Consider the following 26,292-nt stretch of genomic DNA (forward strand, 5'->3'; position numbering starts at 1 on the left):
TCAGAAGACTATTTTCCCGTTCTTCTGTTTACCTCAGAAACCATGGCGTACAAACACCCACCCAAAGAACCCATAGCTATCATCGGTAGCGGATGTCGATTCCCAGGGGATTCGACGTCGCCATCAAAGCTGTGGGAATTGCTGCGCTCGCCGCGAGACTTGACTAAGACGGTACCATCGGAATCGCGTTTCAATGCTGATGGCTTCTACCACCCAAATGGCGAACGCCACGGAGCCATCAATGTCACCAAGTCATATTTTATTGAAGAGGACCCACGACTCTTCGACTGTGGATTTTTCAGTATCGCCCCTCGAGAGGCTGAGGCCATCGACCCGCAGCAGCGGCTTTTGCTTGAGGTCGTCTACGAGGCTATGGAAAATGCGGGACTCACGCTACAGGGGCTCAAAGGAAGCCAGACATCCGCCTATGTAGGCGCTATGTCGGCTGACTATACGGACACCCAAACGCGTGATGTTGAGAATATGTCTCAGTACATGATAACAGGGACCTCGCGCGCACTGCTCTCTAATCGGCTGTCGTACTTCTTCGATTGGCATGGCCCCTCTATATCCGTCGACACGGCATGCTCTTCAAGCTTAGCGGCCGTCCATCTTGGTGTTCAAAGTTTACGGAACGGCGAGTGCACAACTTCGTGCGTGGCGGGATCGAACTTGATCTTGGGGCCTGATGCCTATCTTGCGGCTACAAGTCTTCATCTGCTATCCCCTTCAGGCTGGTCTCAGATGTGGGACCAGGCCGCAGATGGGTACGCGCGAGGCGAAGGCATTTGTGCAATCTTCATGAAGACGCTATCTCAAGCTCTTAGAGATGGTGATCGAATAGACGCACTCATCCGAGAAACGTGCATCAACTCGGATGGTCGTACAGTAGGTATCGCCTTGCCTAGTGCCGAGGCGCAGGCAGCCTTGATCAGCACGGCTTACAAAAATGCGGGACTGGATATTCTGAGAGCTGAGGATCGACCTCAGTACATTGAAGCACATGGTGGGTTAATTCTTTCAGTACACACGGTTTGCAGAAATATGTAATGGTTTCTTACTAACTAGTTGTACGATGCAGGTACTGGCACACAGGCTGGAGATCCCCGAGAGGCATCTGCCCTAAGCCAAACATTCTTTCCGCCTGGCCATGAGTTTGACCGTACACCCTCTATGCCTGTAGGGTCAATCAAGACAATAATCGGTCACACTGAAGGAAGTAAGTATATCAATCCTACTGAAGATAATTTTACTATGTTTCGAGGACTGACTTGACTTTCAACGCCAAAGCCGCTGGAATTGCGGGACTACTGAAGGTGCTCCTAGCCATGCGACACGGGACCATTCCGCCAAATCAACATCTTCACCATCTCAACCCCAGCGTGAAGCCTTTTTATGACAAGCTTCAAATAAGTACGAGTCCACAAGAATGGCCTTCAGTTCCTCCAAATCATCCGCTTCGGGCGAGTATCAATGGATTTGGCTCCGGTGGCACCAACTGCCATGCAATTATGGAAAGCTACGTTCCCGAGATACATGACACTGGACCATGGGGAATGCCGGAAGCACTGTCGGTGGCTCGAGCTGCCGTCTTGCCAATTGCTGATTTTGTCCCGACCCCCCTTATCTTTTCAGCTAGCTCGGCATCGGCACTGGTTGCAATGCTGGAGAGATATGCAAGCTATCTGGAGGACACCGATGTTCCGATTCAACGCCTGGCAAAGACTCTGAATTCTCATCGTTCAACCCTTCCTGTTAGAATAGCTTTCGCCGAGACGTCGAAACAAGACATACTCGAGGCAATCACCAAACAGCTCTCTAAAGTCCGCGGGAGCCCTGGCACAGAAATCGGCACTCGGTCCCCTGCTATAGAGTTCGACCAGAACAGGCGTCCTCGAATTCTAGGCGTCTTCACGGGACAGGGTGCACAATGGCCAGGCATGGGCCAAAATCTGATGAAAAAGTGTGCTTTGTTTAGAGAAACCATCGAGGCCATGGAGCAATCACTGGCCCAGCTTCCCGATCCGCCGGCATGGTCTCTGACAGAAGAGTTGATGGCGCCGCCTGCACAGTCGCGCATGAGTGACGCCGAACTATCCCTGCCACTTTGCGCAGCCGTTCAAGTAGGGCTTGTGCGTTTACTCTCTCGGGCAGGTATCACGTTTCACACCGTGGTCGGTCATTCAGGCGGTGAAATCGGCGCTGCGTTTGCTGTAGGCAAAATCTCTGCTACGGACGCAGTGAGAATTGCGTACTACCGTGGTATAGTCTGCGAGCTTGCCGTTGGTCCCGACGGGAGGAGAGGTGGCATGATTGCAGTTGGGTTTGGATATGAAGAGGGAATCAACTTCTGCTCTACGGCCAAGATGCAAGACCGTCTCACAGTAGCTGCCAGCAACTCACCCAAGAGCGTGACGCTTGCCGGCGACAAAGACGCTGTCATGGAGGCCAAGAAAATACTGGACGCCGAGGGTTTATTCAATCGTGTGCTACAAGTTGACACGGGTTACCATTCGTCTCACATGTTGCCTTGTGCGGAACCTTATACTGCCCAGCTCGAAAGTTGTGACATTCGAGCTGGCCCAGGCAGCGAGACCACTGCCTGGGTATCGAGTGTATATGATGACAGCAGGACAATGACTTCTGATCATGACACTGATTTGCAGGCAGCATACTGGACAGACAACCTGATCGGAAGAGTGCTCTTTTCACAAGCACTGGAGCGTGCTTTGGATGATGGCAGAGGAGCCCTCGATCTGATCCTGGAAGTCGGGCCACACCCAGCCTTGAGAGGGCCGACACTTGAGACAATGAGACGCCAACTTGGCTACGAAGTCCCTTACTCGGGTGTGTTAGACCGAAAGGCGGACGACATTACGGCATTTAGTAATGCTCTTGGTCTTGTTTGGACACACCTGGGACCTAGCTGTGTCGATTTCAGCGGCTATTCATCAGCCTTCGAAGAAAGCAACGGTTACATAGACAACACTCCTTTGCCGGATCTACCGACTTATCCGTGGGACCACAAGCAGATCTTGTACCGGGAATCCAGACTCAACAAGAAGGTCAGATCCAGAGTCGACCGACCTCATGAGCTGCTTGGCAACAGAACTCCGGATGATACAGATTATGAGCCAAGGTGGCGAAACTTCTTCAAACTAGACGAGATGCCTTGGTTGCGAGATCATCGTATACAGAATCAGATCATCGTCCCTGCAGCTACATATTGTGTCATGGCCTTGGAGGCTGCTAAGGTCATCGGCAGAGGAAAGCCCGTGGAGAGCATAGAGCTTTTGAACATCTCCATCCTACGACCAATTGTCTTGGACGAATCCTCGGGAGGCACTGAGACGTTGCTATCTCTACGCAGTGATCTCGATTCCAGTAAGGGCAAAAGAAACATGATTCGGGCAGAGTTCAGCCTCAGTGCGGGTACAGTGGAGGATGGACATCTGAGGACTGCTGCCACAGGAGATATACGTATCTCCCTTGCAAGCAATGAATTCGACTCCTCTCTCTCATTTCCTTCGAGAGCGTCTAGTCCTCAGTCTGAGCTCGTGCCGGTCAACATCAATCAGTTCTATGAGGCACTAGGCGAGATTGGTCTCGGTTATAGCGGATCGTTTAGGGCTATAACTTCTGCGGAGAGACGGATGGACACGGCATCCGCCGTCGTCGCGATTGATGAAGAAGTGGGCAAGTCAATCCCAGTTCACCCGACCTGGCTCGATGCCTGTTTTCAGACATTTCTCGCTGCATTTGCCGCTCCTCGAGATGGCTCGCTATGGACAGCGTTTATGCCCACAACGATTGGCCGCATAACGTGCGCTCCGACATCGAGCATTACTCCTGGGGTCAACTCGGTGACGGTCAACGCACAACTCACCGAGTTTACACCTGGGTTCCAAGCCACTTTGCCGGCAATGACAGGCGATATGAACATCTACAATTCCAGTACCGGTCAGTTAGAAATACGAATCGAAGATTTTACAATGAGCACTTTCCTTCCCGCCTCTGAAAAGGACGACAAATTGCTATACATGAAGATGGTGTGGCAACAGGACATCCTTTCTGGGGCAGATTTTGAGACAGAGCAGCGCTTTGCCTCTCCATATGAGCTGAGTGTTGTTGATGCCTGTGAACAGGCAGTTCATTACTACCTGTCGAGACTTCGAGCGGACAAGTCCTTCCATGAAATAGCCAAGCAGATCCCAGGCTTATTTGGTTTGGTTGAAACTGCGGCGGATCGTGGTGCAAGGGCACCAACCACATCCGAAATGATAGCTATCTTGAAGGAGTTCGGAGAGCACATAGACATGGTGCTAGTCAACATGATCGGACAGAAACTCTTGAACGGCTCACAGGAGTTAGCCCCGGCTGGAGCTCAAGCACCAGCATCGTTGGGTGAGCTTATGAATCGGTGGCACAACCAAGGACTAGGTTTTGCACAGGTTCACATGCATATGGTTAGCGCAACCAGACAAATCTCACATCGCTACTCAAATTTGAGGATTCTCCAAGTCGGCCCATCCTCAGCCAGCCTTGTACGATCTGTGTGTCAGGAACTTGAACATGCCTTGAACTCTTACACTATTGTGGATGGATCGGCGGAGGCGATCGAAGAGATGCAGGGGCATCTCAATTCAGATCATTTGAGACTCAAGTTTCATGTTCTCGACATTGAAAAGGGCATAGGAGAGTTGGAAGATGCCGTCGCTGTTGAACCTTTCGATGTGGTTATCGTTCATAAGGCTATCAGGAAGCAGAAAGCCACGTTGAAGACGATTCGAAGTCTACTGAAGCCAGGAGGCTTTCTGGTCATGATGGCCGGAACTGGAAATCACCTGCGCTTTCCATTCTACTTGCTAGCAGCTCCGCCCTCAGTGAACGAAGAGGACGCATCGGTGCAGCCGAAATTGACAAATGCGAACCGCGAGGAAACACACACTATCCTTCAGAATGCTGGATTCTCTGGCGTTGATTCCATAGCATTTGACAACTTCCCAGAGAAACATACATATTCTGTCGTCGTATCACAGGCACTGGATGGACGAGTTAGCTTTTTTAGAGCTCCGTTTTCTTCGACGTCAGGCATTCATACAAGCGGAAAACTTCTTGTTCTGGGTGGTTCCTCGCTTAGGGTCGCCAATTTCATCCACCTCGTACAGTGTAAACTAAGCCGAGTGTGGAACGGAGTGGTCATAACTGTTGAATCCCTAGCTGACGTGGGGAGTCAAAGAATTGATGATGTTGAAGCTGTTTTGAGTCTGACTGACCTAGATCGCCCGGTGCTTGAGCATCTGAATGCTCCTGCTTTCAAAAGCCTGCAACATCTGTTGGAGGGGACCAAAACGATTCTCTGGGTTACTCAAGGTGCAAGATCTCAAAGCCCATATCAGAGTGGTACCATCGGACTGGGGAGGACGTTCCAGTCCGAGAACCCACATAAGCTTCTACAGTTCCTCGATCTGGATACGTTGGATGGTAGCGAGTCACTCATTACAGAGAGCTTTCTTCGGCTTATTGTATGCGCCGCTACGAGAGACGAAAGCTCGAAAAATTCGCATCTGTGGAGCATTGAGCCGGAACTGGCGGTCGAGAACGGTAGACTTCTCATTCCAAGACTCTTCCTCGACAAGGAGCGCAATGATCGTCTCAACTCCCTTAGGCGAAAAGTCGAGATCCAAGCTCTCGCTGGGAAACAGCCCGTCTCTCTCGTTCGTTCTCAGCGCAATACTGGTGAAATTGTGTACACGGCTGAGGAGGCACTTCAACACTGCTCAGACCTCGCCGAGATTGCTGCGGGCTCTGAGCAGATCACGTTGAGAGTGGAATTTTGTTCCTTTGATCCTGTCATACCCAATTACCAAGAAAAGCAACTGTTCTGCTGCATTGGATACGCAGAAGAAGGGACACGATTCTTGGCGCTGTCAGCTTCCAACTCGTCTTTTATCACAGTACCACGCATGTGGACTATTCGACTTGATGACGGACAGGGCAAGAACACCATGACTCTCCCTGAGTTCATCTGCCTGCTAAGCGAGGTCAAGGCACGAGTCATCGAGAAAGCTATGCCCGCTGGATACACCACTCTGCTTTATGAGATTGACGAGCATATATCTGCTTCCCTCGAAAGACTTGGGAATAAGTTGAATAGGAAATTTTCATTCATTAACTGCCAGGCAGAGCCAAGCTGTGCTGGTCTTCACATAAATCACATCGAGATTGGGCGTCATACCTCAAGTAAGGAGATGAAGTCAGTGATTCCTCCTAGGACGAGGTTACTCATTCACCTGGGACATAAGAGTGATGCAAGCAGACTTTCAGCTATCCAACAAGTTCTTCCGGCCAACGCTGTTGTTGCTTCTTTCGACAATCTCGACGCTGATGATCTAGTACCACAAGAGATACTCTCAGCAGCCTCGGCTTATGTGAAGCAGATTGGACCAACTATTAAGAAGACATTCGATAGTACCAGCGTGGTGAAGGCCTCGGCGTTAGTCAGGGAAGGGGCCAAAAGACATGCAAATGTTGTTGTTGACTGGACAGGGGCTCAGAACATCACACTGACTCGAAGACCCGCGGATCCACGCCACTTATTTTCACCGAATAAGACGTATCTGCTTGTAGGGCTGAGTGGGCAGATTGGTCAATCCATATGCCGCTGGATGGTCGGAAACGGTGCGCGTCATGTTGTGGTTACGAGCCGGTACGTGTTACATCTGATGATAGCATTTGGGCTACACTAATAGTTAACACAGGAATCCTAACAAGCGAGCATCATGGAAGGATGAGCTAGAGAGACAGGGCGCCAACATTTCGATTGAGGCAGCAGATGTCACTAAGATGCAAGACATTGTGGGCCTCCGCCGTCGTATTCTCAGCACTATGCCGCCCATTGGTGGCGTGGCTAACGGCGCGATGGCGATGGGAAACAGTTTCTTTGTTGAAATGAATTTTGAAACTTTTCAGAAAGTACTAAAGCCAAAGGTTGACGGCTCATTGATCTTGGACATGGTTTTCTCTGCTGACGACCTCGACTTCTTCATCCTGTTCTCGTCAATTTCTGCAGTCACTGGCCAGCGCGGCCAAGCCAACTATGCAGCAGCTAATAATGTAAGTTGAATGATGGGTTGAATTAGGCGTTACTCTCGGCGTGGCTGATTTTGTTTTAGTTCATGGTCGGTTTGGCTTCGCAGAGACGAGCCCGCAATCTTGCTGCATCAGTAATCGACATTGGAATGATCATCGGTATCGGTTACATCCAAAGAACGGATGTTGGCGAGGGTTTTGGGGCCATGGAGACGATTTTGAGAAAGTTGGATTACATGCCCGTGTCCGAGCGGGACCTTCATCAACTCCTAACCGAGGCAATACTCGTCGGCAGAAGTGATGAGTCTCCAGAAATCATCACGGGACTGGAGACAAACAAGAACACCTCAGGCCATAGCCCGTTCTGGCATAAGAGCCCGCTCTTTACACATGTCACAAAATATTTTGGTTCTCCGCGAGCAGGCCATGGTTCTTCAAACAGTGTTCAGAAGACTCTCAAGCAAAAGCTCACAGATAGTCGTGGACCGGATGGTGCCCTTCAAATCATGGAAGAGGCTCTCTTGACGTACCTGGCGTCTTCACTCAAGGTTAGCAGTGTTTTTTGTCATGGAAATCCACTTGAAAGGGCTAACAGTAAGCAAACCAGTTGCCTGTCGAGAGTATACATACAAATGTTCCGGTAATCGACCTCGGCATCGACTCCTTGATTGCCGTTGAGATTCGAAATTGGATATTTGCTGAGACGTCATATGATGTTCCGGTATTGAAGATTCTTGGAGTGTCGTCTATCAAGCAAATATGCGCTGAGGTGGTTTCATCTGTTTCCTTCCAAGGAAGACAGCCTGAAGCCATCAAAGCTCAAGATTCGTCGCCTCCCAAACGTCGCGACTGGAACGAATTATCCACTGATAAATATTCCAGTGGATCATTACCTAAAAATAGGCTGTCTAATCATGCTTTGATCTCGACAGGACCTACGAAACCATTACCTCAGTCAGATCTGGTTCGAGATGATCAATTAACCTCGCAAACGACTCGGACCAAACTACTTGTGGACGCAAATTCCAACGGATTACGACCTGAAAATGCACCAAAAGATGGTACTTCGAGCACGAATAAGTCTCCAGGACCACTGTCTCAGTCAGGTGTGAATGGAAATGGCCATCTTACGTCGCCAACTACCCCTATCATGACGCTAGGCGTTGGGAATAGAAAGTCCTCTCCAGCAATCCCCCTTCGCGCAGAGTCATTGTCATTAGGTCAGGCACGACTATACCTGTCTCAGTATTTGGATGATGCCACTGTTTTGAACTGCACTGCATGTTATGAGCTATCAGGCAAGCTCGATATGCCCAGGCTGGAAAAGGCGCTCGAGGCCGTGACTCAGACTCATGAAACCCTCCGCAGCATCTTCTTTACCGACGAAAAAGATGGACAACCCAAGCATGGCATAATTGAGAAATCCCCTTTCAAGCTGAGGTCGATACCTGGAATGAGTGGTACGACACATGTCCAGGAGGTGTTCGCTCGGACTCACGAATATCGCTATGATCTAACGACGGGAGATACCTTCATTGCTACGGTTTTATCGCACGGTCATGATTCCCATACCATCATCTTTGGATACCACCATATCATCATGGACGGCGTCAGCTGGCAGATATTCCAAGAAGATCTGGCCAAGTTCTACAACGATCCAAGTTCAGTGTCATCTCTCAAGTCACTGCCAAATACGTACATTGACTTCACTCGGAAACAGCAACGGGACATGACCTATGGAGCATATTCCCAGAGACTCAAGTTCTTCCAAAACGAGTTCCGCGAGCCAGTTGATCCACTGCCGCTCTTCCCATTTGCGAAAGTCAGTACCCGTAAGTCTTTGACGCGCTACGCGGCTCGAGACGTCGTTACGCACGTGAGTGCCGAGCTGGTGAGCGCACTGAAGAAGGCGAGTCAGGCTTCGCGAACCACTTCGTTTCACTTTTTCCTTGCGACTTTCCAAGTCCTACTACACCGCCTGCTGGATACCCAACACCTGTGTATTGGCATGGTCGATGCAAATCGTTCCGACCAGAGCTTCAGCAACACCATAGGATTCTTCTTGGAGATCCTACCCGTACTCTTCCGCATAGATGGCGAGCAGAAGTTCAGCGATGTGCTTCAGACCACCCGAAACAAGGCGTATGCGACTTTGGCACAATCTGGGGTCCCAACCGTGGAAATTCTACGAGCATGTGACATCTCGACCTCAACGACTGAGACGCCGCTTTTCCAGGTGGTTTTCAACTACCGCATGGGAGCAAGTCGAACATCTCCGATGCAGGGAGTGGATGTGAAGTTCTTGGAATACGCTGACGCGAAAACCCCTTTTGATCTTGTCATCTCCGTCGATGAGCTGGACAACGGCGCAGCGATGCTTACTTTTTCTCTCCAGGACTACCTATATGACCAGGAAGGTTCAGAGTTGCTCGCCAACACGTATGTTCACTTGCTCGAAGCGTTGTCCAAAAACACCACTCGGTCAGTTGGTAGCATCTCCATATTTGACGCCACTTTGGCGCAGCAAGCGGTGGCTCTCGGTACAGGACCCAAGATGGAGCTTGCACCCCCTTCGGTTGATACTCTCTCGAAGATTATGAATACGTGGATAAATCGAGATCCCGGAGCTCTTGCCGTCAAAGATCTTAGGGGAAATACCAAAACATACTTGCAGCTGTCAGAAAGGGCTAGCGCTATTTGCGCGGCGCTGTTGAGTGCCGGGGCAGCTTCCTCATCACGCATTTACGTCCTGCTTGACCCTGGCATAGACACTATTGCTACTATCCTCGCCATTCTTCGCATTTGCACAGTATATGTACCTCTTGATATCCGCAGCACGGATGAGAGACTAAGAGATATCCTGGAAGAATCTGGTTCGACATTACTACTCTACCACGGGGCGACCGCAGAACGAGCTGAAAAGCTTCACAGACTTTCTGAAATCACTCAACAGATCAAGCTCGTTACTCTCGATACAGTGCCTCCAGCGGCACAAGAAGTCGAAGATATTTCAGCCTCAGACGGTCTCGCGATGTTATTGTATACTAGCGGCTCGACTGGCAAGCCAAAGGGAATTCCTCTCACCAACGCCAACATCAGGACTACCATTCTCGGTGCCTCCGAGAGACTTCAGCTAAGCCGAGAAGTCGTGCTGCAACAGAGTGGGCAAGGGTTTGACGCCGCGATCTTTCAGATCTTCATCGCGCTTGTCAACGGCGGTACGTTGATCATGGGCGACAACCGCAACCACCCGGCAGAACTGGCTGCTCTGATGGAACGAGAGGGCATCACTTGCAGCGTGTTCATTGTCTCGGAGATGCAGTCAATATTGAGGTATGGGTTCCAGGAACTTCTGAGGTGCTCGTCGTGGCGCATTGCCATGGTCGCTGGCGAGACGTTCACGAAAAATCTCCTAGACCAGTTCCGCAGTCTCAACCTGCATGATCTGAGGATTGTCAACGCGTACGGCCCCACTGAAGCATCAATATGCTCCTCCATGCATGTAGTATCGTTGAGCGATGCCAACACAGACGATTTCAGCGTTCCGATAGGAAAGCCTCTGGCCAATTACGGGACTTACATCGTGGACCATGAGTGCACTCCTGTTCCCATTGGATGGCCGGGCGAAATCGCAATCACTGGATCAGGGGTCGCGACTGAGTATTTCAACCTGCCTCAGCTTACCGAGAGCAAGTTCAAGCATCCTACTTCTCTCGACGAAGCCTTGGGGCTGGACAGGCTTTACCTCACCGGCGACAAAGGTCGAATGCTCTCCGATGGCTCCATTGTCATGTGCGGACGCATGGATGGAGACGACCAGGTCAAAATCAGAGGTATGCGTGTCCAGCTGGATGACATCTCCCGAGCCCTCGTCCAAGCATCACGAGGCAGCCTCGTGGATGCAGCCGTCCTCCTCCGAGGTGACGACCCCAGCAACCAACAACTTGTCGCGTATGTCGTCTTCTCAAGGACCAGCCAAGTTCTCGACAAGCATAACTATTTGCTTCAGCTCAACCAGGAGCTCCCGATACCACTGTACATGCGGCCAGTAGTGATCATTCCCTTGGATGTACTCCCAGTGACAGAAAGGGGTAAGCTTGACAGCCGCAAGTTGGCAGCTCTGCCTTTGCCGGAAGTTTCTCTTGATGGGGAGGTCAGCGGCCAGCTCACCGAGCATGAGGCGTGCCTGCGAGATATTTGGAGGAGTGTGCTGGGTAAGATCTCCTCGTCAACGCCCATCTGTCGCAGCTCCGAGTTCTTCGCTATTGGTGGTAGCTCGTTGCTTCTGCTACCTCTCAAGTCTGAGATTCGTCGAGCATTCGCAGTGGATCTGTCCCTTCCTGAGCTCTTCCAAGCCAGCACCCTCGAGCTGCAAGCCGCGCGGCTCGCAGGCAACTCGAATCTTATCCACATCGACTGGAAGAAGGAGACAGAGCTGGATGATACAATGTTCGCATCACCACGCTCCGTGAATCGGCATGCAACCCCGGCGCGTAGTACAAAGAGTATTGCCGTTCTCCTGACAGGCGCGACAGGCTTCTTGGGGACTGCCGTTTTGCGGCAGCTAGTCCACCTTCCCCAAGTCGCCCGCGTCCATTGCGCTGCAACCCGTTCCAATGCTCAAGGTGGAGCCCGACGACCGTCGGGGGTAGAGTCGCCGAAGGTCGTATATCACTCTGGAGACCTCGCGCTCCCGAATCTAGGCATGAACCAAGCGGAACTCGATGATCTCTTCACCAACGTCGACGTCATCATCCACAACGGAGCCGAGGTGTCGCACATGAAGAACTACCGCAGCTTACGAGCAGCCAACGTCGGCTCCACAGTCGAGCTGGCCCGTCTGGCTGTACGGCATGGCCACATCCCCATCCACTACATCTCTACTGGCGGTGTTGCGCGTCTCAGCGGAGCTTTGTCGCAGCCCGAGTCGTCCTTGGCGGCGTTCTGGCCCCCGACCGACGGCTCGGACGGCTACGTGGCGTCCAAGTGGGCGAGCGAAGTGATCCTCGAGAACGTCCACAAGCGCTTCCAAGGGCAAATCTGGATCCATCGGCCTAGCAGCATCACCGCTGACGATGTTCTGGCGCTAGATATTGTGCACAGCGTGCTGAGGTACTCTAGATTGATGAAGGCCGTGCCTGACCTGACGGGCTCCACGGGGGCGTTTGATTTCATTCACGTCGACACTGTATCGAAGGCGATTGCGAGCTGTGTGATATCAAGCACACTTAGCGAGCAGAGAGATTCTGGCAGTGGCTTAGTCTACGTACACCAAAGCGGTGAGAAGGTTATTCCGGTGAACCAACTCAGGGAATACTTGGAAGGTTCAGCGGTTGGGTCGTTCGAAATCTGGGCACCACAAGAATGGGTTTCTGGTGCAGTGGAAAAGGGTTTGGACAAGGTAGTGGCTTCGTTCATATTAGCCTCCAAAGGTGTGATTCGGGCACCATTACTACAGAACGGTCGCCGAACATGTACGGTTGCGTAGTTGATCTCGGGTACCTGGCCCTACACAGCATCAAGACAGCTTACGAAACATACATTGAAATATAGCTTTAAGTTTGAGCTCGATATTCGAAACCGAGAGCCTTCGACCTCTGTGATGCAAGGGCGGACCACGGGCCCATCAACATTATTGAGTGATACGTATAATATACCCAAGCATCGTGGATGGACAGGCCCTTGGACCATCCCTGTAATGATGGGTGGTCTAGCAGGTTGGCTGAACTAACAAGCAAGTATTTCGGCTGCCTGCAAGATGGAATCTCGTTACGAGAAATGCCATCCTGAAGAGACTATAGATGCCCCAAAAAAGCTCGCCTTGAACATGAAACAGACTCATTTCGAAAAGTTTGTTGCCATGTTCTCCAAATTTACGGGTGGCCTTTGCCACGACACAACTTTATAATTGTGCTTCCTCTGGACAGACCCGAGTACGTGAGGCGCGGCAAGCTGCAGCTAGGATCTACTTGACAGGCCACAGATCGATAGGCTTGCCATGTCAAGCAAACGACTTGACGTACATGATGCATGTGAGCGCAGCATGCGTGCGGATACTGGTATTCAGCATCATTACCATGACCACGTTTCAAACGGCGTTGTCGAACGTAAGACGAGATCCGCATCTGCTTTCCCACGTGAGGTGGATGGACTGTTCAACACAGAGCAGCAATCAGCGTGCCAAGAAAATCGAAGTGTTCGTTCCAAAACTTGGATCATGCTTGCACAACACGGAGAAATTCAGCTCTACCGTCAAGTCTCAGGGTAACGAGCCTATTCAGGAAGTATGGAAGCAGCCGAGGTAGCATTATCGTGAAATTGTGAAGTGTTTGTACAGCGGGGGTGACAGAATCCATCCACTTCAGCCCTGAAATTACCCCTAACGTCTCCAGCCGGGCGGGTCGAGTGGCCTGTGCTTGGGGCTAAAGCGCGCAGCCCCAGCACAGAACCCGGAGGGAAGGCGTGATAGCGTGATGTTGCGTCAGCCCCAAAAGAAGCAAACAACGGTGTCCAATTCCGCAACCTATTGAGCGAACCCAAGACACAATTGGGCACCACAACAAAAAAGAAACGCCAACACGAAGTGTGCGCTGCCCGAATTTATATTTGACTTATAACCCCTCCACCTAAGTAGTACTTCAGACCGCCATGCTACCGCTTCCTTCATCGAACAATCCAGACACATCACACTTGTAATGTGCCGATTCTTAGTACGCGTCGCCTGAGTCACGCAAGCGCTTGTCCATGGGCTTACATCCGACTTTTGCAGGTTTTCCGCGGCAGCGACGAGATCCTGCTCTCGAAGCTCATCCTCGACCCGACGCACTCCATCTTGAAGCAATCGTTTGACTCCCGTTTGCGACTGGTAAGTCGTTGTCCTGCGCTATCCGGAAACCCCCATCGCTGATCCATGTTCGCGCGGTGTGTAGGATACCAGACGAGGCCAGAACAATGCTGATGGCTTTGGCATTGGCTGGTACACCGACCCCAAACTAGGTGCCGCTCCGTGCCTCTTCACTTCCACCATCCCCGCGTGGAACTGCACCAACCTGCATCGCATAGCCTCCAAGACGGCCTCCCACCTAGTTTTCGCCCATGTTAGAGCTACTACGGAAGGTTCGCTGAGCGAGGACAACTGCCACCCGTTCTACCATGGCAGCTTGATGTGGATGCACAACGGTGGACTGGGAGGATGGAAACATATTAAACGGAAGTTGGCCGAGAGACTTCATGACAAGTGGTACCTTCGTGTTCAGGGTGGTACCGACAGTGAGTGGGCATTTGCTCTGTTCCTCGACCGTCTGGAACGCCTGGGTGTTGATCCCAGCTCCCGACCCAAGAACGGCTTTGGTCCTACCGTGTTGCGCAAGGCACTTCTGCAGACCATCGAGGTCATCAACGAACTCACCACTAGCATTCCCGAGAGCATTGTTCAAAGCGAGAACGTCGACACGCGAAGTCTGCTCAACTTCGCTGTGACTGACGGAGATAGTATTCTGTGCACGAGGTATGTGAGCAGCAAGACGGACGAGGCCGCGAGCTTGTACTATTCCTCAGGCACCCAGTGGGAGACGAGACCCGCTCCTTCGAATGACCGGGATTACCAGATGGAGCGGCGAGATAAGGGCGCCGACATCGTGCTCGTGGCCAGCGAACCTCTAACTTTTGAGCGAGGTAAGCACACTGCACTGGTTTTCTCGAGGATAGTATTGCTGATCAGCCAGTAGAAAACTGGGTCAACGTTCCCACCAACTCCCTCCTCACAATTCACCATCAGTCAGTCATGGTCCAACCTATCGAAGACGGTTTCTCGGCGAAGGATCCCTACCACAAACGATCCTCGGCATTTGCAACCACCAAGGGTCTTACGACAAACGAAAAGGCCGCAACGCGGGTCATGTCTAGTCCTCTATCCACCCCTAACCCGGATACCGACTCCCAGAAGCGCGTCTTTGGGCCCCTGCTTCCTCTCAACCTTCTCAGCCGCGCACCCGAGCCTACCACTCTTTCTATCCCTGTGCCCGGACCTGCGCGCAAACAAACACCACTGTCGATCTCGGAGACGGCTAATGGTGGCCCCGACCTGCGGACAGTCACACTGTTGCCGCAGCGGCCTGAAATCGGTGCCAAACAACCGAGCCAGGGGAACATTAAGAAAAAAAGACGTTCGCTCATGACGGGCGAATTCTCGCACCCCGCTGAATATTTGGATACCGAACACCAACCTCCGATACCAGATAGCCCGGTTATGAGTCCGACGCGAGCGAGCGAATACTGCAATAATGAGAAGGCAGCACGCGTCCTCGGTCTTGCGCTCTAGAATGGCACCGATGATGTCGTGTGCAGGAGAATGTGCATGTGAGAGGAGCGTTCTACAGGGTGTGGTCGGCGCTCCTTAATTTCCGTATCGGATCAATGAGAAGAGTAGCTCCGGTCGACGTCATACTCTACCTTCTTTTTGACGCAAGCATTGGCTTCAAAGGTCATGATTAGAGGTGTGTTATTTATTAGACCGATTCGTGAAGCAAGGCAAGGCGTTTGGTGAAGAGGGTTCGATGAGAATTCGTTTGACAGGTAAAGCCAAACAAGTTTCGTGTACTCGAGTATCATCATCTAGGATTGAGTTGCATCTGTTCCATGGCCAAATTATAGCGAGGTCTGAGCCCATTTCGAGATCTCATAGAATATCTCTGTTACCAGGAATCCTGCAATTTAAGCATAGAATTGGATTGTAGCTTTACTACTCATCTCGTCCTCTAGAGCTTCGTCGCCTGGCAACTCTGTACTTCTTGCGTCAAGGGAAGTAAGCTGGGCAAGGCGCAGACTTAAACTTGCAGTTCATGACTTCGAAGGGTTGTGACTTCGCTCTCATCACACTGGGATTGTCGGTTGCAGGAGCTTGAAGCATGAATCGGGCTAACTTGGGACTTAGTTATTCGGATTTCTGGATCGTGGCCGGAAGCGCCTGCCTTCCAATATCGCAAGAAGCGAGTGTGCTTTCCTCAAACTGATAAACTTGAGAAGACAAACGCATTAGGTTTGCTGACAATGTTCGACCTTCGAGCCCAGTGTTCTCCCGCCACAGTCTCGTGCAAGCACGAGATCCATATACTGTTATGTGTCGACCATTCGTCATTCTGATAACCTGATGTTTGATTCAGCATGCAACATAAAATGTGACTTATCAACACATGTCAAGATAAATGGCCAATCAGCTGGACATTTGCGACTTCTCCGCGGAAAGCGGGAGTGACACGGAAATCGACATACCGTCGTATGCCAGCACGCCCACCGAGTTCACGAGAATCTTGCTCTCACGAGACACCACGGAGCCCAGCCAAACCTCCTCGCACACAAGCACGACCGAAACATCCACCGAGACTCAATTCACACAATTCCTGAACCTCCCCATCGGCATCCGCCAGATAATATACTCCCACCTCCTCGCTTTCCCATCCAACCTAATCAACTTCCCCATCTGCGCCTACCCACACGTACACCCGAAATACCTCTTCCCGCAAATCCTCATCGCCAACAGGCAAATCCACACCGAAGCGCTCCCCATCCTCTGCCAAACCAACAAATTCGTCGTCGACACTGTCGTCCCGGTGCGACTCCAGCCCCGACTGCGGCCCTAGATCGGCAGGGTATGCTCCCGCGCCATGGTCCGGCTCATCAAGCGGTGGCACATGCGGGTGCGGATCGACCACGGCAAAGGTGCTGCTCCGGCCCATCATGACGAAGTGGCTCACAGGCGCCGAGGAGGTGGTGCTGCATCTGTGGGATAGCCGTGACAACCCAGTCAGAAATAGGCTCGCGCTGGGCGCGTTTGAGGATGTGAGGGGGGTGAGGGAGGGAATGAGGAAGTATTTGTGTTGGTTGGAGAGGAGTATGAAGGCCCCAGTGGGGTCTCTGGTTGGTCTGGGTTGGGCCCCTAGCGGTGATGATGACGATGATGGAGATTATTGGGAGTTCACTAATGAATTGTGCGATAATTTCGGAGGCATCAATTGAGTTGTTAGAATGGATTGGACTGTAGGACGGATGTTGTCAAAAGTCAAGTTCAAAGAGCGCAATAAGGATACAGAAATAGTCGGGCATGGTGCCTAGTTTCAAGCAGCGATGGTATTAGCTAGGCAAGACAATCATCATTTTAAGAGGTGCATCTAAGTTGAGTCCACCGGACAACATTGTGTATGCTGCGACGAATGGTGCTGTCTAGAGGGAATTGGTATTGAATCATAGGTACGCTACATATAGTTGCATGTCTGATAAGCGGTGCGCACAACAGGAAACACACCAGCTATCAAATGCCCCCTTTTTATTCATTTTGGTACACGAAAAAATATTGAAGTATGCTTACTGAATGAATGGCTTCCAACTTCACTTACGTAAATGAGAATTTTGATATGAGTTTCGCTTCTCATGAAGCAACTGCTCGAGGGGAGGAGCAATACATTTACGTAGTAATAGCTGGTTTTGATTTGCGGAAGAGAGCTAAGAAGGCTTGGTGGATGCATACTCATCCACCTGGTGACACTGCCAACCGACGACAGTATACCAAAAGTCGAGATTATATAACCATCACTCATCAAGAACAGGGATACTAAGCTCTAAACACACGATGCCAAACAATTCCCAAACCCGTACCCTCTCCCTCACCCCCCTTCGACTCCCATCCTTGGACTCCACGTCAAAATATAAACACCACCGTGAAAGGGATAGGGAGGAATAGGAATAAGGGGAAGAGGATTTTCGTTACTGCTGCGGCTGGGGGAGTGGGGATATTCGCTGTGCATTTTGCGAAGCTGGTGGGGGCGGGGGCGGGAGCGGGGACAGAAGCGGAGGTGGTGGGCACGTGGGGGTGTTCTAATGTGGAATTCGTGAGGTCACTGGGAGCAAATGAAGTTTTGGACTATACAACTATGGATTTATGGGCTTAGGTGGGGGGATGAAAGTCGCAAATTTGATCTTATGCTAGACTGTATTGGGGATAATGCGCTGGAGGAGGTGTGAACTACGGCCAAGAAAGGGGAGATGGTGTTTAGTATCACGTTGCCGGCTGAGTTGAAGAAACCAGAAGTTTGGGTTGGGGGGGAATTCTGCAGGGAGGTGGTTTGTTGTGAGGCGAACGGGGAACAACAGTTGGACAGTGTGACTGACCTGGTTGAAACGGGGAAATGCAAGGTAGCCTGCGGTAGTGCATTTAAGCTGGACTTAAAATGGGTGGGTGACTGACACGATCCCCCAAATACTTGATTCATATTTCATTTAGCCGTGATTCTACACGAGTCAGCACTCGGAAGGAAAATAGTCGAAGTCGACCACGTAATTCGAAGAGAAAGACTAGTCAAAGCATACAAGTCATAAGTCACGTCGTGGCTTTGCGCTGATGACGCGAGAAGGTCACAAGATTAGCTCATAAATCGCATCACATAACGTACCCCACAAGCAAGTTGGCCACTTTTTCTTGGAACCGTACGAACAACCTTTTAATTAACATCTTTACACATACCAAGATGGGATCGAATTGGAAAGAAAGCGACATGATTCTAGCGTGTCAGGCGCTTCAATCGAAACCCGAATTAAGCATCCGACGCGCTGCCCAACTCTACAATGTCCCTCGTACAACTCTAGCTAACCGAAAACGCGGACTACTATCTCGACGCGATACTCGACAATCTAGTCAAGAAATTGAAGACCTAATACGGGCGCATATAACCCATATCTCGAAGGAGGATTTCTTTTCGGTATTCTATAGGGCGTATCGTACGACTATAACTAAGTCGAATATCCAGGCAGGTTTCAGGGGGACAGGACTTATTCCATACGACCCGGAATATGTGATTTCACAGCTGGATATTAAGCAGTCTCAACGGGATATTGAACAGCAGCTACAGGATGATATACGTGTAAGTCGTCGTCGTATGAGGCGCTGTAGGATCTGCGGAGAGCCCGGACATAATGCTCGTACTTGTGAGAATGATATAAAGATACGTACGAGGAAGAGGATTCCGATTAGTTTGAATTATTATTTTTTAGTTTAGTTAAGTTATTGAAGTTATTCATACGGTGCCAAGAAAAAGTGGCCAACTTGCTTGTGGGGTACGTTATCTGTAAAGCTGAAGTCATTGGCAGGCCGAAGCTAGCCCCAGACACTGCTAGCCAGCAAGACCTACGAAGCGTCACTCCAGATGCTTTAGAAACCAAACACGACAGCAGCTAGCTTGTGAGGGAGTATTCCATACTACTGTATAGTAGTCACATCTGGAAGCCCGATATGTGGGGTGACAGGGCGCATCTTATCTGATCCTCGCATTTGGCAATCGCCAAGCCGTCTTGGCATTCGCGACTGGCGCGGTCCCGAGTCAAGTGGGCCGCATCCCACTTCTCTTCCTTCCTTCCTTTCGCACATCGCTTGGCTCGAAGATTTGTCGTCATTACCTTTAGACTGCAGGCGTTCTTGCTCTCTGTCGCTCACTTCAGATATGTACCCCAATACAACATTTATCGCATGATATTATCTGGCCTGGATACGGTGTACCACTCGTATTGCGACAGTGTCACTTGCAAATCTTTACCCCTCAGGGCCTCAATCCGGACAGCCTCAATAGGAATGATATAGTCGTATGATATTGCGCAGCCTATACACCCATTAGAAGACGCTTGTCTCGATCGCCCCGTCACCACGATGCAGTTATTAGAAGGCCTTTCGTACTTGTTCGGCTGGTTATACACCATCGCCTGGTCCTGTTCCTTCTACGGTCAGCCCATGCTGAACTACAGCCGAAAGTCCACGTCAGGCACGACGGTAGACTTTCCATTTATCAACACATTTGGTATGTCCTCATGTCAACACCAAGCTAAACCCTCATATATATGCTACATGCCTTGCTGACACAGCCACAACGACAGGCTTCACGGCCTACGTAGTCTCCAACGCAGCCTTCTACTGGTCTCCCGTCATCCGAGCACAATACGCCCAGCGCAACCACAACCTGACCCCGACCGTCACATTCAACGATGTCGTTTTCGCGGGCCACGGTCTCCTCCTCTGCATCATCACTACCTCGCAATACTTCTTCCCGCGCGTCTGGGGCTTCGACCGGTCTCCAGGCACCAAGCCTTCCCGCTCCATGCTCGGTGTCGGCTGCGGCTCCATCTTCGCCGTACTGGTATTAATCTTCATGGTCATCGGCTCGTACCCGGCAACCTCGGACCCTCAAACATCCTGGGCCTGGCTCGACGTCGTCTACATGATCTCGTACGTGAAGCTGCTCGTGACACTTATCAAATACTTCCCGCAGCTCGTGTACAACTTCCGCAACCAGAGCACGAAGGGGTGGTCTATATCGCAGATCCTGCTCGACTTCACCGGCGGTGTGCTGAGTATTGCCCAGCAGTCCATCGACTCGTGGCTGCTTCGAGATTGGAGCGGGATTACGGGGAACCCGGCCAAGTTTGCGTTGGGGAATATCAGTATGATTTACGATGTGTGCTTCATCACGCAGCATTTTGTTTTGTACAAAGAGGCGGACGATTCTGGGCCTAAAGATAGAGAACGAGATGCGTTACTTGAGAGTGGGGAGGGTAATGCGAATGAAAATGCTAGGAGGCTGGATTAGAGGGCTGCCTGCTTTCGCGAAGGCGGGGAGTAAGGTCAAAGTACTGTTTTGTGAATAAATTAAGTTGGGGACTATATAGATGGATACCATATTAGAATCTAGCATATCCACTCAGGTATATCAATTGGCAAGGGGCTGGGGGATTTAAAACTGACCCAATTCCAGAGGCACAATTTACTGGGAGGAATCTTATTTTCTCATAATTGTCTTTCTAGAAGTAGTGCAGGTACAAGGCGGCAGTCTACGCAGGGGGTCGTGGCTACGCGCCCATGTTTTAATGCGTTATCGATCTTCCATCTTTGACATAAATTCAATGTCTAACTACAGACTGCTTTGCCCTCGTGTTCACACATGAATAGTTTCCAGCCCTTGGTAAAGCTTCCCAAGACACAGCAGCATACGTATCTGACGAGGAAACTGTATATATCAAGCCGGATTATCACGCTTACAAAGCCCTGTTCGTTCTTCAACAAACTGATCCTTCATATGCTTCACACCATACACTCCGCTCAATATTACAGGCGGCTACGAGTCAACAGATGTGCAAGTGTATCCACAATCATTTATATTCGTACTCGGTTTAACGGGGTATGAACAATCCAGCCCAGCCGGGCCCATTGGCGAGTCCGCCTGTTGCGGTGGCTGCGTAGATGGATGACCGATACTTGCCAGAGTACGAAGACATTGCTCTAAATATTAATTGGTCCCGAAAGCCGGCTGGTCATCCAAATATCATCAAATCCCCTTTTTAAGCTCAAACACAAACGCAAAATCGCTAAACACGCACATATCTACTCTACACCAAGATTTCGTTCTGTTTCTTTCCAGGTCTTGTCTCCAAAATAAAGGGACGGAACCCTCTTAGAAGTGAATACCAACCACCAACACACACAAACATCAAGTTTACTTTCCTTTCCTGTAAAACGCCAATTTTCCATGCAAAAGATCCTCATTTGTCTCGGTGTAGTAGTCCAAACATGCGTGACAGGGCGTGCGGATGGGTCTTCGTATATCGCCAAAGCCCGGGGAATCTCTCTATCAGTCTCTAGACGACTACAGTCTGCAAGAAGAGAATATGATTATAAAGGAATGCTGTGGGTTTAGGCCTCGGGGTTTCCACCCATGGAGGCGGGGACAGACGACCATACCTTCTGGTCAGGAAGACGGAAACGGCCGAAATCCTCATCGAGGTCAAGGATGATCTTCAAAGCATTGCGGCTTCGAGTATGAGGAGATGCGACGTCCTTCTCCTTGATGGTCGAGACAACTTCTGCAACTCCTGTGTGAACCTGCTGGGGCTTCGACTTGCCGGGGAACGGAAGCACACTCTGGAGGACCTCGTATGCGGCCAGGGTGAAACCGAACTGGGGAGATGACCGGAGAATACGAGCAGGTCCACCTTTGAAGAATGCTCTGAAACCTTCCTCCTTCCATATGGTTTGCGCGGCGTGACGCAGGCCGGTGTAGCTGGTGTCCCCCTTACGGGCCTCAACTTGCAGGCGTGTCTTGATGACATCGCATGGAGTGGTGAGGTAGGCAGCCGGCATACCAGCTATGGCACCAGCAGAAAGGAGCTGCAGGATACCCAGCTTCTTGGTTGGTGACTCGCCGAAGACGTCCTTCTTGAGGTGACTGTACGTGGGGAAGTAGATGGCCGAGAAGGGAACGTCTCGAAGCAAACAGGCGCTGGCGCCTTTGTAGAGACCTGCCAGGCCGAGGTTCTTAACAATCCACATGGCCGATCTCTTTTTAGCACCAGCTGTTGTCTTGGCGACCTCTCCTTGTACCTGGAGTCGAATCTTGACAATTTCGAGAGGATTGGTGAAGACCTGTGGTGAAGCAATTAGCACTAGTCACGGAAAGAGGACTCGTCATGAGAGGGTAGACACGTACAACTTGGCATGCACCTGCTGAACCGCCAGCCAGGATCTCATGACCAACCCAAATCTGACTCGACTTCTTGTCAGTGAACGCATTTCGCACCAAGTCGTTCACGGTGAGCTTGATGGCCTTCTCTGGAGCGACACCGATGAGCTGGGGCAAGACTCCCGAGTACAGTCCCTTGAAACCCTCATTGGCAATGACTTTTCTAAAGCAGTCCACAGAATTCTTGTAGAGGCGTTGTCCAGGATCTGCGCCACGCTGGTTCTGCATGCGGGTCTTGACAAGATCAATAGGATAGACCATGAATGCACCAAAGGCACCAGCTCCACTGCCCAAAAGAAAGTTGTATGCCGACTCCAGAATTTGACTGACTACATTCTGCGTCTTCGTCTTGGTCTGGCTGATTGCTGGGCCTTCCCTGGTGCCACGGTTGCGCCAGGAAGGATCCAGGACTTTGGCAAAGTCGTTCAGGCTGAGTCGGCCCGAGGGATCGTCAAGGCTCGCGAAGTGAAACAAGATGTCGGCCTCCATGGGGGTGAAGAAGGAGAAACGCGTGATCTTGGCAGCCTCGTTCAGGAACTCAGCTCGAGTGATCTTCCCATCGGAGCTCTTCTGACAGGCTTTGCGGATAATGAGCTCGACCAAGTCCATTTCCTTGATCATATTCTGGAATGCTCGAACATTCGCGTACGAAATCTTGCTACCAAGGGAGATGTTGCAGAGTGTTGACAGGTTCTCGAGGAGATGGTCGGAGAGCTTGTGCTTAGCCGTCTCACGAATAATTCGCTCAAAATCCTCCGGCTCAATGTAGCCATCGCCATCTTTGTCAAACTGCAAGAAAGCCTGTCTGATGCGCTCTCCCTGGAGTCCGCGAAGCATCTGAGAGAACTCTTGATAGGTGAGGTTGTGGCGCTTCGACTTAGTGCCAATGTACAGCTTTGCCCATTCGCTCTCCCAGTCGAAGGGAATGCTCTTGGGGCCTTTGAGCTCCTCATAGCGACTGCGGAAATCGTCGTACTTAACGCTGCCAGTACGTCCGGAATCGAAAATGCGGAAAGCAACCTCATATTCGGCATCCGACTTCATCAGTATGTTGTTGAATGCCGCCCAGTCGGCAAGTGTGACTCGACCAGTGCCCCTGCGATCGGCGACATTGAAGAGCAGACGGTACTGCTCACGAGTGATATTTCCCTAGAATAAGAAAATATAGTCAGTCTTCATTGCCGCAGTAATTCACGGTTGTGGGATCGGCTCTCACGTAGTCCTCGTCGGGGGGTGCAACCGCGTCCATGAACTCGTTCGGGCCCATGTACAGCTCTCCCGTCTTCGGGTCCTTGACCGCGCTTCCGTAGAAGAAGGCCTTGTTCTTGGCCGTGAGCTCAACTGGCTCATCGATACCAAGGAGGGTCTCCTTGACGGCCTCTTTGACTGTGGTCGACTTAGACATCGTAGCGTTGTCAACCCACCGCAGAGTTGTTGAGAAGGAAGTCGGTGATCCCGAATATCAATTGATCTTGGAAAATCGATCAAGGATCTGGACATTTGGAGATCAATTGAGTTTGCCGCTAAGGCCAGTTAGCCGATCTTCGGCCGAGTGACCCGAAGTATCCATTATCGCTTATCGATACCGACAACGATCCGGGTGACCGAGCTTCCATTGCATGTCCCACTGCTAGCGGCTTGAGGTTGCCTATTCCAGCTCGACGCTGAACTGGAGACGGCAAACTCGAGACTCTAGAAGAGCTAGCTTCTTGTAGACAACAAGCATACTGGCTCAAGATATGATGCAACTGTGGATGGCTACCTCAAGGCAGGCCCATCTGGGACTCTCAGAAACAACAGACCTATTGTCAGCCCTGTCAGTAAACAGTGTCATTGTCTTTCCATGGGCTGAGCAACAGGACAAGCAGGAAGGCGCCATCTTTAGTTGTCGGTGAGAAACACGAACGAAGCCGTAAAGCATGTTGATATGCTTCCATTCTTGCGTGAACTGAGAAAACTGTCCGAAAGCGCTGGTTCTTCGAGGGCAACAAACAGAGACTTAAGGAAAATGACAAAGGTTTCCAGGGACTTATTGGTGGCAATATGATGCTTGATCATTGAACTCCAGATAGCATAGACAGGACGATCCAGATTATGTGGGTGGTTCTGGAGACAGCCGCTATCATATCACAGAGAGAGACACTTGGAGTATTCTCCCGGTGCAAGTCAAGCCCGATAAACAGCCCGTAATTTATGCCGTATATCAAGGCCACTCACAAGAGATGGTACACCTGCCGGAGATAGCCATAATCAAGGTGTTTGGGAAGTGCCTTGCAGCAAGTGCATGTAAGCAAGTGGATTGTGGGTAGTTCGTTGTCTGATAGATCCCCGCACGAGTCATGGTACACACTCGAGAGATGGGTGAGAGAGCTGTACTGGTCTGATTCGGAAACGGAAACACTAGATTATTATTCCCGGCACAAAATGAAGAGGAAGCCCAAGTTCAATAACAGATTGCAGAGACAAAAACGAGGGGAAACTTGTAACATCTGGAAAATGGGGACAGCAGGACCTTTATTACATTCAGCACTTTCAACGCTTCGGGAATTTTCGTTTGTTCCCCGAGCATTGTCCTACACCCGCACTTTCAGACATTGGATTACTGAGCGAGAGGAGAGGTTGAGAGGGATGGATCGATCTCCTCCACTGGACCGAGCCGAGCGGAATCACTTTCCGGCAATAATATGTCTCATCCCAGTTCCTGCATGCAGAGCAATTCGGCTGAAGGAGTTTCAGCAATAATCGCCATTTGCGGTGGGATTTCGGAGGACAGCAATATGGGCTGATGTAGCAGTATTCAGTATATCAAGTGGCAAGGGGGTGGTGGATCTGGATAAGTTGACAGGGTTCAGAAATAATGTTCTAGATGCAGATCACTTTGACAGCTGACAGCTGACCTACAGCTCGTATGGAAGGAACCCAATACTAATACTATGTGAATACCAATGTGGTCGATGTGTGTCTGACTGCCCAGCAGTCCGTTCTGAAAAGCGATTTGGGGACAGTTGTGTACTGCAACTCCCAGGATTATTACATGTAGGGGCCAAGTATTCCGCAACCTGAACCAGGCCTAACGCGAACATGCCGCCTCACGATATGCCAACCATAACCAATGGCCCAGTCTATTAACAAATGTTCCATAACAAAGTACTCCTTCCGAGTGAATCTAAGTCCAGAGAAATTCACGCCAGGCACCAGCAAAGTAAAAGAAGAACTGTTTGAGGTGGAATGCTTCCTGCATAAAGCTCTAGACTACCTCCATTGATGCCTCCATACCATTCATTGTGGTTCGTCATCAAAATACTCGAAACAAATCGAAATGCCATCCCTTTTTCCTGAGCGGAAAATATTATACTTTAACAAAACAACATAGAAAGCCCTTGCTGTCTTCCTATGAACGCACGCTAGCTATATGGTTCGGGCATGATGTTGCGGTGCGTCCGGGTGCATCGGATTGTGAGAAAGGGGGGAATGTCGGTGTAGAAGTAATTGCCAGCATGCCAGTATGTCTGTCCATTGCAAAAGAAAAAGAAAAGAAGGAAAATAAAAGCATTGATCGTTTTGCCTCCCTTTTCCTGGGCCATACGCCTCATACCATGCCCATCTCATCTGCCATGCAATGCTTGTGCCTCAAGTCTATGGTCGGAGT

At 50.7% G+C, this 26,292-nt stretch overlaps 5 protein-coding genes across 5 annotated transcripts; 4 read left to right on the forward strand and 1 right to left on the reverse strand.

Annotated features, from left to right (window-relative positions):
* Positions 1-42: 42 nt before the first annotated feature.
* On the forward strand, positions 43-12,580 carry BCR38DRAFT_404838 (putative hybrid NRPS/PKS enzyme; the record flags this gene model as incomplete). Its single annotated transcript, XM_040857890.1, has 6 exons — positions 43-1,006; positions 1,082-1,219; positions 1,327-6,709; positions 6,762-7,116; positions 7,176-7,640; positions 7,700-12,580. The coding sequence occupies 6 exons, from the start codon at positions 43-45 to the stop codon at positions 12,578-12,580; spliced, it is 12,186 nt and encodes a 4,061-aa protein (XP_040721391.1).
* Positions 12,581-13,592: 1,012 nt separating this feature from the next.
* On the forward strand, positions 13,593-15,458 carry BCR38DRAFT_21156 (nucleophile aminohydrolase). The gene is made up of 4 exons (XM_040854161.1): positions 13,593-13,802; positions 13,862-13,957; positions 14,022-14,766; positions 14,820-15,458. Exons 1-4 carry the CDS (start codon positions 13,788-13,790, stop codon positions 15,410-15,412), a joined length of 1,449 nt encoding a protein of 482 aa, XP_040721392.1. The 5' UTR covers positions 13,593-13,787; the 3' UTR covers positions 15,413-15,458.
* Positions 15,459-16,295: 837 nt separating this feature from the next.
* On the forward strand, positions 16,296-17,106 carry BCR38DRAFT_404840 (uncharacterized protein; the record flags this gene model as incomplete). The annotated part of the gene is made up of 2 exons (XM_040857891.1): positions 16,296-16,700; positions 16,810-17,106. 2 exons carry the CDS (start codon positions 16,296-16,298, stop codon positions 17,104-17,106), a joined length of 702 nt encoding a protein of 233 aa, XP_040721393.1.
* A 2,340-nt stretch (positions 17,107-19,446) lies between these two features.
* BCR38DRAFT_382746 (cystinosin) lies at positions 19,447-21,021 on the forward strand. The gene is made up of 2 exons (XM_040857434.1): positions 19,447-19,931; positions 20,008-21,021. The coding sequence occupies exons 1-2, from the start codon at positions 19,784-19,786 to the stop codon at positions 20,715-20,717; spliced, it is 858 nt and encodes a 285-aa protein (XP_040721394.1). The 5' UTR covers positions 19,447-19,783; the 3' UTR covers positions 20,718-21,021.
* A 796-nt stretch (positions 21,022-21,817) lies between these two features.
* On the reverse strand, positions 21,818-24,048 carry BCR38DRAFT_331709 (mitochondrial carrier domain-containing protein; the record flags this gene model as incomplete). Its single annotated transcript, XM_040855084.1, has 3 exons — positions 21,818-22,546; positions 22,611-23,792; positions 23,860-24,048. The coding sequence occupies 3 exons, from the start codon at positions 24,046-24,048 to the stop codon at positions 21,818-21,820; spliced, it is 2,100 nt and encodes a 699-aa protein (XP_040721395.1).
* Between the last annotated feature and the right edge of the window lie 2,244 nt (positions 24,049-26,292).

This window comes from Pseudomassariella vexata (assembly GCF_002105095.1).
Source record: "Pseudomassariella vexata strain CBS 129021 chromosome Unknown BCR38scaffold_1, whole genome shotgun sequence".
Lineage (NCBI taxonomy): Eukaryota > Fungi > Ascomycota > Sordariomycetes > Amphisphaeriales > Pseudomassariaceae > Pseudomassariella > Pseudomassariella vexata.

Bases quoted from the DNA above. Each gene is read 5' to 3' on its own strand.
- BCR38DRAFT_21156 (XM_040854161.1), top strand. The intron at 13,958-14,021 runs GTAAGTCGTTGT...CGCGGTGTGTAG, and splicing joins TTGACTCCCGTTTGCGACTG to GATACCAGACGAGGCCAGAA. The intron at 14,767-14,819 runs GTAAGCACACTG...ATCAGCCAGTAG, and splicing joins ACCTCTAACTTTTGAGCGAG to AAAACTGGGTCAACGTTCCC.
- BCR38DRAFT_382746 (XM_040857434.1), top strand. From the start codon at position 19,784: ATGCAGTTATTAGAAGGCCTTTCGTACTTGTTCGGCTGGTTATACACC. The intron at 19,932-20,007 runs GTATGTCCTCAT...CCACAACGACAG, and splicing joins TCCATTTATCAACACATTTG to GCTTCACGGCCTACGTAGTC.